The 10,542-nt window shown below is 33.4% G+C and overlaps 1 protein-coding gene across 1 annotated transcript; it reads left to right on the plus strand.

The window, feature by feature from the left end:
• The first annotated feature begins 8,904 nt into the window (after positions 1–8,904).
• Positions 8,905–10,200, plus strand: LOC133334058 (threonine aspartase 1). Its single transcript, XM_061542356.1, has 3 exons — positions 8,905–8,932; positions 9,047–10,023; positions 10,100–10,200. The coding sequence occupies exons 1-3, from the start codon at positions 8,905–8,907 to the stop codon at positions 10,181–10,183; spliced, it is 1,089 nt and encodes a 362-aa protein (XP_061398340.1). The 3' UTR covers positions 10,184–10,200.
• Positions 10,201–10,542: the final 342 nt, after the last annotated feature.

A 10,542-nucleotide genomic window follows, 5' to 3' on the forward strand; every position in this document is an offset into this window, starting at 1 on the left:
TTATTTTTTAAAATGCGAACAAAAAAATCTTCATGTTAGAGACATGGGACACCAATAGTGTCATATACCAATAGATTCGTGTTGAGGAGCCCATTAAGGATATTGAGTGATCTTGAGAAAACACTCTCAGTTCCCATGTTAAGGATTATTTTTTAACGGAAAAAATAAACGTTGATTTTTAACTGTTAAAAATGATTTTTATTTTTTCCGTCAAAAATAAAAGTCTTTTTGGGATTTTTATTTTTTCCGTCAAAAATAAAAGTCTTTTTGGGACTTTTATTTTTTCCGTCAAAAATAACAGTTTTTTTGGGACTTTTATTTTTTCCGTCAAAAATAAAAGTCTTTTTGGGACTTTTATTTTTTCCGTCAGAAAATAAAAGTCTTTTTGGGATTTTTATTTTTTCCGTCAGGAAATAAAACTCTTTTTATGTAAAGAAGTTTATACAACTTGTAATCAGTTATAAAATTACAATTTATAAATCTCTGTCCTTATTACAATAAGTGTACACATAAGTAATCAAGATCAAAGGTAAAAAATATTTGTTATAAATTTTTAAAAAATAGTCTAGTGTACCAAATCATGAATATAAATTAAAGAATCATTACCCTGACTATTAGGTCAAAGGTTATATAACTGGTACCAAACTCTATATGTTTATTTACGTAAAAAGACTTTTATTTCCTGACCGAAAAAATAAAAATCACAAAAAGACTTTTATTTTTGACGGAAAAAATAAAAGTCCCAAAAAGACTTTTATTTTTGACGGAAAAAATAAAAGTCCCAAAAAACTGTTATTTTTGACGGAAAAAATAAAAGTCCCAAAAAGACTTTTATTTTTGACGGAAAAAATAAAAATCCCAAAAAGACTTATTTTTGACGGAAAAAATAAAAATCATTTTTAACAGTTACAAATCAACGTTTATTTTTTCCGTTAAAAAATAAATAATTAAAGTGGATTTTTTTATTTAGGTCACATAATAACAGTTAATAATGTAATATCACAATCCTCCTTACGGTCCCCAAATAAAACCTATGCCAGTATTCTTCAACCTACAAGTGTCTACAATACCAAACCATCAATTGTGAACGAGTTTCTTAACATTTTTCTTCAACCGGATGAGCTTACTCTCGAGCAAGAAATCAATATTTTCCTAGCGGAATTCAACAACATGTCAAAGGCAGACGCTAAAAACGAGTTTTTGCGTATTTTGAAAAAAGTCAAATCTACTTATGGACCATAGATCTTTAAATCTGCTAACATTCAACGTTCGATCTCTTTTGGATCGCAGCAAATTAAACTTAGCAACTGTCTTGCAATTAATTGCTTTTATACAGAGTGCCATCTCCGTACTAATAGGAGAGTCAAAATAAAAGATTACACGTTTATATATGATTACTCATCAATTGGGGTAGCTATATTATTAAAAAAATCGCAAAATTATAAACGTATTGTTGTTGACGATATACATTTCAATTCAGTTTTTATAGAAGTGGAAACCAACCGAAATAGCATTAAGTCTAAATATTTATTTGGATCTCTTTACATCCCATGCAATTACAGTACTCAGAGGATTACTGCGGGGTAAAATAAGTGTCTATTAACCTCGACTGAGTACGATTGTTTCATTCTTGGTGGTGACCTCAACGCTAGACACTATTCTTGGGGTGACTCAACAGATAACACCAATGGAAGGTCGATTTATAATTGGATATTGGACAATTCTACAGATGTAACTCGAATATGTAACTCATCTCCGTCATATCCAAACGGATCGTCATTCCTGGACCATTTTTTGTTAAGCCCAGGTCTGACTAGAAATATTAAAATATCAAGTCTTCCATCGTTTTCGGATCATTTCCCCCTTAAGTTGGAAATAAAATTCAACTTAGATAGCGTGATCCAGAGATCATCTCAAACAATTACGTCATATAAGTCCACGGATTGGAATATTTTTCGTCAACAATCTGAAACAGCTTCGCGTCGAATTTTGCCTCCTGAAAATAGAAATCTTATGAATACGGAAATAGACAATTATATCAAAGTTTTTGAGAATACATTCCACTCAATACATGACCAGCACTACCAGAGAATCGAGCTAAAAGACCACAAAATACCTCTACCTGAAAATATAAAGAAATTTTACAAAATCAAACATCAGTGGCAAAAAGAAATCAAAAGAATATTTCACAGGGATGGTATCAGGCTGAGCAGAGAATATAATATTATTGTCTAAACAAATTCAACTGCTGAAATTGATAATCAGAGATCTGGTAAATAAGGAAGAAGCTAAAATGTTTAGTCATAAATTGAAAAAGATAATGCCGGGGCCTTCGGCTTTTATTGAAGTCAACCAAATTATTGGCAAACACAAAGCTCCATTCTGTAATAAACTTCAAAAAGACAGTATGATAGTTACAGATACTACTGAGATAGCCAATATTTTTCATGACTATTACGTCGAAATTTTCAAAGAAAATATCCCAAAAACCCGTCTTTTTAACGTTGATGATAGCATCAGAGTGCACATGGAACCTATTCCAAACCATATTTATTCTTTCAGTGACGAATTTAACTCATTGCAAAATTCTGATCATTACCATCTTACTGATACTGCCACCGTTAAAAGTCATATTGGCTATGTAAATAAGAAGAAATCCAGCGGTATTGATGGCATATCCAATTATGTAATAAAAAATTTCCCGGAATCCGCCTTAAAGTTTCTCACAATAATCTTTAAAATTTGCTTAAATAATGGGTATTTCCCAAAATCTTGGGAAGTGGGTAAAATTATACCAGTAAAGAAGAAACCTAACAGCATAAAACCTGAAGAGTTCCGACCAATATCCTTATTATCTAATATTGGCAAAATTTTTGAACGCATTCTTCGTGAAAAACTTGAGAACGAATTTATAACATCAACATTGATCCATTTTTGAGAAGCTACTCATGAATTTTTTGACAGACAGAAAGTTTGCTGTTCTCATAAATAATTGTATGTCTATGTTCGGATCTGTTGGAAGTGGAGTCCCACAGGGAAGTGTTCTATCTCCGCTTCTTTTTAATCTGTTTTTATATGATTTCCCCCATCAAGCTGGAAACTCAAAGGCGATGTTGTATGCAGATGACTGTATAATATATAGTCATAACAGTTCACCTATTCGGGCTCTAAACGATGCAGCTTATCATCTTCAAAAAATAAAAGCATATTATGATACTTGGGGAATCTCTATAAATGCAGCTAAGTCTGAAGCAATATGCATTAGAAACTCTTCCGGTAAATTCCACAGAAGCGTAGTCCCGGAATCAAAAATTCGGCACCTTACCCTCGATGGCGTGGAAATTCCGTTTAAAAATAACTTTAAATATTTAGGTATAAATATCAATAAGTTATTCAAATTCAATGATCACGCTAGATCATCTCTGAAGAGAGCCAAAAAGACCGCTGGTCGTTTTTCATATTTGATGTGCAATAATTATCTACCACAGGAAACCAAATTACTGTTGTACAAAGTGGCCATCAGACCAATTGTTAGCTATGGCTTTCCAATTTGGTTTACAATCTCTCCGACAATCACCAAAGAAATTGAAATTTTTGAAAGGAAGATTATAAGGAAGTGTCTTGGGAAGAGCTTCCAAAGTCCCACCAAGAGATATTCAAATCAGCAAATTTACAGTACTGCAAACATTCTACCTTTTTGCAGATATGTCCTTGGCCTCCAAAAAAGATTCGTGGAAAGATTATCTGGGCATGAAAATAATCTATTAATCGAAATTTTTTATTCCGAAGAACATAGAAATAGGATTGAAACTACTTATCTATCGCCTATTGGCATCATAAATGAGAATTTGGAAAACGATCTTGATCCCTATGTACTACCAAATTTCTACATGAAGACAACTCCTGGAACACACAGAGGATAACTAAATAATGACTGATTTTTTTGTGATATATATAATAAGTACCTATTTATTAATTACCCACATTGTACCTGATTCCTTTGAGGATGAATCATATAGTTATTATACATTAAAAAAAACTCTGATGACATGAATTAAGAATAGTGTTGTATACACAGGTCAAGGTGTATTTAATAAGGTGTATGCATCAGATACAACAACAAATATTTTACAAAAACAACATTGTTGTTATAGAAATTAAATTGTCATGCTGACAATAAGTTTTAGACAAAAATAAACAAAAACAATGATAAATTCTTTGAGGAATAATAATTAATGAATTCGTGTATTCTTGGGTTATTGGCAGTTTTAGGTCAGTGAAAAATAAAGTTTAAGACCTGGTCGCGATTAATTTTGAGTTTCCCACATGTAGCCCATGGCTTCTTGTGATGTTGTGTATATTGTGGATTAAAATCTATTTTTTCTGCGGAGTGGCTTCAAATGTTGCAATCTTAAAGAAAATTGAAGGACATAAATCCCCGGCCAAAGACCAAACGTAGACGTATTTAACCTCCGCCGAGTATTGTGAATAGCACCAAGGGCTAACATAATATCCTCGATTTTATGAGTAGCTGGGATTTCTAGACAGATTTCAACACATAACATAAAATATGTGGACCATTCGGTGTACGGGGTTATAACTGAGCCTAGGTTTCCTTTTCGTCCTCCTCTTTGAATGTAGTTTTCTTGAATTTTTATAATTTAAAAAGCATCAATTTAAAGACCCTTTTTGAAATCGAAATGTAATATTAAAAATGTTTTTGACAATTTACTTTACAAACAATAAAGAAAAAAGTTTGAAACCATATGATTGTCACTTAGACCTTATTAAATACACCTTGGAACAGGTTAATTCATGTACGTAATTCAGAGAGCTAACTACGTTGTTCGAATGCCCGTCAGAACATGGCATAAGGTAACGTCCCTCTCTGTGAAGTATCGTCTGTTCTGTTTGTCAAGTGTTGTTATAAGTTTGAAGTGTGTTTTAATTCCAGTGGACATCGCTGGAACATTTAGAAAAATAATTTCAACACCAATCGACATACATAAAATTTTATGGAATTTATTTTTCATATATATAGATGAGTACATGATGCAATAATAAGGTGATGTATACCGACAAAAACCTTTGTTTTTGTCTCGATTATCTGTCAAATTTTTCCATATAATATTTCAAATGGTTGGTAACACAGCACATCGAATTCAAGTAGAAATTCATGGTACAATTATAAAAGGTAACAGCAAATCCCAGCTGATTTGATTCCAACGTAATACTAGTGTCAATAAGAATTTGACAAATTATGTTTTAAAAAACCACACAATAGGAAAATTGGGAACGCATACAATTTGAATTTGTTCTTTATTAAATGTGCTCATGTATTCAATTTACTCAATCCGCCTGCTGGGAAAGTCTGAGGATGCAAATCTTTCTTCAAGGAATAACTCGCTATTCCCAGCATTTTCATATGTGTTACACATATATATGGCAATGACTCAATTATAGGAAAGATGTGGAAGCGATAGAAATATAATGTTGAAAGATTTTCATTCATGTTTTTCAATTTTTATTTTGAGGATTCGAAAATTGTTCATTTTCAAAATAAAAATAATTTGATGAAAGTTTGTTTGTTTACATTTTTCTGTGAAATGAGTTGACACTAGTAGAACTTACAACAACAAATTTCCATGTGGTTGTTGTATCGTTTTTTGTACAACAACACTTGCTGTTACCTTTTATTATTATACCATGGTAGAAATTATCCAATTTGACAGTTAATCAAGACACCAGCTGCGCTAAATGGACTACCTATTCATTGTGCCATGGATGAGTACAAATTAAAAAGGGTTGTCAACATAAAATTCACAAATGAGACTACCTTCTTCAATTATCCCATGAATATGTATTTTTATTTGAATGAACAAGCCTGCTTGAGAGTACTCAAAACAATACAAAAAATGTATAATGTTGTTAAAAGTTACAGAATAGGCCTACAGATATGTTATTTATTACAGAAACCCAATCTAATTCGAGGTAGAGGTGTATTTTCCCTTTGTTGACGAAGGGAAAATACCCTTTCTTCTTCTAAATCGACTTTATTTGTAAATCGAGATTCTGGTGGCAAAAAATATTCAATCAGTATTTTCATAATTTGTGTAGGAATTGCTCTCCCTTGGTCCTAAATTACATATTCGTTAAGGGGAGAACACATAAGAGGACTTCAGGCTTGGCATGTTTGGCTTACTTTTTGTGAAATAATAAAGGATAACGGCGTCCAAATTAAAGTTTGATTTCATAAAAAGCAAGGTAGATATATAAGGTAGCCGCATCGCCGAATATCTACAACAAACATCGGTTGTTGTAATTTGATATGTCAAAAATATTTTGCCAAAACAAAAAGAATCATAAGATTTTTTTACACAAATTATTGTAGAAAATGTTAAAAAAAGTATTGCCAAAAAAGATCTTCAAAATTCGGAGATTTTCATTCATAATTTTGTTTTTTATTTTTTGGTTCTACATCACAACAACATTTTTGACATTTATTTGCCAATGCGGCTACCTTATTAAATATACTGTTACGAATATAACTTTAGATTTAAGTTAATTTAGATGAATTCCGTTAATTTAAGAATTTGAATTGTAACGTAAATTTCTACTATGCAGTTTATTTGAATAACTTCACAACAACAACCACTGTATAGATTTTTCTACATCCTTCCATTTCCTCTTTCATTTTCTATTTTGTTATTGTCGTACAATTCTTGTTAAACGTTATTCCTCTTTCTTTGTTATTCCCTCGCCTGTATATGTGTTGTTGTTATTCCTCTTTCTTTGTTATTCCCTCGCCTGTATATGTGTTGTTGTTATTGTAAGTTTGTTTACTCAAGTTTGTTGTTATTGTTCACTCAGTAAGTTTGTTGTTGTTATTGTTACTCAATGTGTTTGTTGCATTGGTAGATTGTTCGTGATCTAGGTGTTACCAGATCGTCTAGAAACTTCTGTAGCGACAGGCAGGGCTCATATAAATAGAGGGAATGGAAAGGCAGTGAGTCAGTTGTGAATCAGATCGCGAATTGAAACCGTCGTGTAAAGTAAAGTGCAAAGTAAAGTTGTGTGAATAAAGTCATTGTAATAATCGTAATCTGAACGAACCCGCGTTTTATTTGGTACGAACTGTATCGGGAAATAAAACAACGTCTACACGGGAATAAGTGAAGTCCAAGAACGTAACAATACCTTGATACAAAGCCAATATCAGCAATATTTTTTGATATGCTATTATCATGGTACAATTATAAAAGGTAACAGCAAATCCCAGCTGATTTGATTCCAACGTAATACTAGTGTCAATATGAATTTGACAAATTATGTTTTTAAAAATCACCCAACAGGAAAATTGGGAACGGATACAATTTGAAATTGTTCTTTATTAAATGTGCTCCCGTATTCAATTTACTCAATCTGCCTGCTGGGAAAGTTTGAGGAAGCAAATCTTTCTTGAAGGAATTACTCGCTATTCCCAGCATTGTCATATGTGTTACACATATATATGGCAATGGCTCAATTAAAGGACAGATGTGGAAGCGATAGCAATATAAATTTGATAGATTTTCATTCATGTTTTTCAATTTTTATTTTGAGGATTCGAAAATATTTCATTTTCAAAATAAAAATAATTTGATTATAATTTGTTTGTTTGTTTACATTTTTCTGTCAAATGAATTGACACTACTAGAACTTACAACAACAAATTTCCATGTGGTTGTTGTATCATTTTTTGTACAACAAAACTTGTTGTTACCTTCTATTATTATACCATGCGCTATTATATTGAGTTTTAACGTATTTTGAAGCATAATTTTAGGAGAAGAGATTTTTTGGTGCAAAGTCAGGGCTGTATTTGAAATTATCTCGATTTAGTATATGATTTCGAGCAAATCGAGATATTGAGTGGATTTAATTTTGAATTAAAAATCGAGATAATGCACATAATCACGGTAAGGCTAACGCCATATTTGGTAACAAATGTTACTAAATGTTGTCTGTTTACACAAAAATCCAGTAAAAGAGAGTCAAGTGAAAGAGCAAGTTTGACAGTTCAACAACAACAAACTTACTGGAGTTTACTGAAATTTTATGCAGTAAGATTTTGCAAAGTCAGCATTTTTGGATCAGCTGTTTTATGACCAAACACAAAAATTATTCAAAACATTTTTTTAATTTGCAAAGGCATGTTCCAGATAAAGGGGAATATATTGATGCAGGGAGCCTAAATGTTCCCGGGGAACTTACCAAATCAATTTTTCTTTTATTGTTCATTTTATTTTTAATATTAATTGCAATACAAACAATTGTGTTTGTCCTTTGTTTGTTTGCTTATTTTGGCGCAAATCAAATTTTTTCTTGAATCAGCTGTTTGTTTGCTAAATCTTACTAAATGTTGTCTGTTTACAAAAGAGAGAAAAATGGCTTACTCTCTGAACTAGAACTTACTGAATAAATGTTACTGGAAAAGTAACCGAACACACCTAATGTGACAAGATCTGCTGAACGAGTGATACAGAACGAAGAATAGTGGAACGTGATTATCTAGTTTCAATCGTTTTATCTCTATTCTACACTTCGCACTAAAACACTAGTTCACGTTCAGTTTTCTTTGAACATCAACCATTCTTTTGTCTATCTTTCTAAACAAAGGTATTGATATTTGCGTTGTGCATTACACTCGTTCGTAAACAATATCATCATCGCCCTTTTGCTTCGAGTTCGTTCTTTATCGCACGTTCTCCCGTTTCTCCCTCTGTTCGTTGCATGAAGACGCCTTTAAATTAGGTCGCCTTCGTATGAAAGAAATGTTTTAGTTAATGTCTTCATTCGGTAAAGGGAAGACATCATTCCGCCGATATCATATTGGTTATTAATTAAGTGAAATAAATATGCAAAATGTCCGGATTTATAGCAGTTCATACAGGTGAATATTAACTTAGCTTGGAGCGAAAATCATAATTAAGAGGTTTTTGAAATTAGGATGTATTGTAATTGGTCCGTTCATTGTGTATGTATATGTGTTTGTTTCGGTTTGTAGGTGCGGGCAATATCGTCGATGAGACCAAGTATCAACGAGTGATTAAGGAAGCCTGTATAGTGGCAACGGACATTTTAAAAAATGGGGGTTCTGCAATGGATGCTTGCGAAGCTGCCATTATCCGTCTTGAGAATTGCGGTAACACAAATGCTGGCTTCGGATCCAATTTATGTTGGGACGGATACGTCCAGTGCGATGCTTCCATTATGAATGGCTCAAATTTGCATTTTGGTGCTTGCACAAATGTATCGACAGTCAAAAACCCCATACAGTTGGCAAGAGTATTGTGTGAGAGACAGGAGAGAATGCTGTCAATGGAACGCATACCCCCAATGGTCATGGCCGGAACTGGCGCTGAACATTTTGCTGAAGAAACGGGATGTACTATGATTGACGCAAATGCAATGATATCGTCCAAGGCTAAGTTTACATACAACCATTACAAATCGAAGGTGGGTGACGGAGCAAAAGTCACAAGCACCAAACTAGAGAATAACACCGAACAGTCGGAAACAGTGGAAGCCTCCGAAGTAAGTCCTCTGGATACTGTTGGAGCTGTATGTGTTGATAGTACTGGCAACTCAGCAGCTGGATGCAGTTCCGGTGGTTTGATATTGAAAGTTCCCGGGCGTGTTGGACAGGCTGCATCTTATGGTGCTGGCTGCTGGGCCACGGACACCGATGACCTATCCGTTGCGACTTGTACTACGGGCAATGGGGAATACCTAATGAAGACGTTTCTAGCAAAAGAAATATGCACAGACCTATTTACCTCCGACTGCGCCGTTACTTCTCTGCACAAAACATTTAAAACCAAGTTCCTTGAATCTCCGTTTCTTCCGGCAGACCAGTGTCTTTATGGCGGAGCTCTGTCACTACTATATTATCCAAAAAATAACTGCGGAGAGGTGCTTTGGAGCCATACAACCAAGTCATTCTGTGTCGGCTATATGTCAACACAACAAAAAACGCCAAAAGTTTGTGTCAACCGTTCTATATACCGTCTACATCGTTCATATTGTTATTGTTTGTTTTTTCTTTTCTCCCATACAGTTTGTCTATTCACCATTGCCAGCGTACAGTCAGCCGGGGAAGTCAAGTGTAGTGAATGGACACAATTTCCATTTGCGTGTATAATCTGTTTAAATGTTCCTTTCCATGTGACGTGCGTTCATACATACAAGCATGTTGTATACAAAGCGATGGACTGCTCGACTCTGAAGATATTGATGTCTCTGATGGTCAAGATTAGCGAACATGACAAAATTATAACAGTGCCACTAATGCTAAGACTAAGAATACGACGACGATGATGATGATGACAATGACATCTTTTATTGAAGATTATGTTTTCCAAGCACAAAAATAACACTTGCGGTTCTCTCATACAAAAATACATACATATATCTCATCACAGTATTTAGCAGTCGCATCAATGAAACATAAAAACGAAAACAAACAAACAATATTGTATGATATATGTATTAATACCGTTT

This window comes from Musca vetustissima, unplaced genomic scaffold (assembly GCF_032173495.1).
Source record: "Musca vetustissima isolate MV318-11 ecotype Yass unplaced genomic scaffold, APGP_CSIRO_Mvet_v1 utg37816, whole genome shotgun sequence".
Lineage (NCBI taxonomy): Eukaryota > Metazoa > Arthropoda > Insecta > Diptera > Muscidae > Musca > Musca vetustissima.

Bases quoted from the DNA above. Each gene is read 5' to 3' on its own strand.
- LOC133334058 (XM_061542356.1), top strand. From the start codon at position 8,905: ATGTCCGGATTTATAGCAGTTCATACAG. The intron at 8,933-9,046 runs GTGAATATTAAC...TTCGGTTTGTAG, and splicing joins ATTTATAGCAGTTCATACAG to GTGCGGGCAATATCGTCGAT. The intron at 10,024-10,099 runs GTTTGTGTCAAC...TCTCCCATACAG, and splicing joins CACAACAAAAAACGCCAAAA to TTTGTCTATTCACCATTGCC.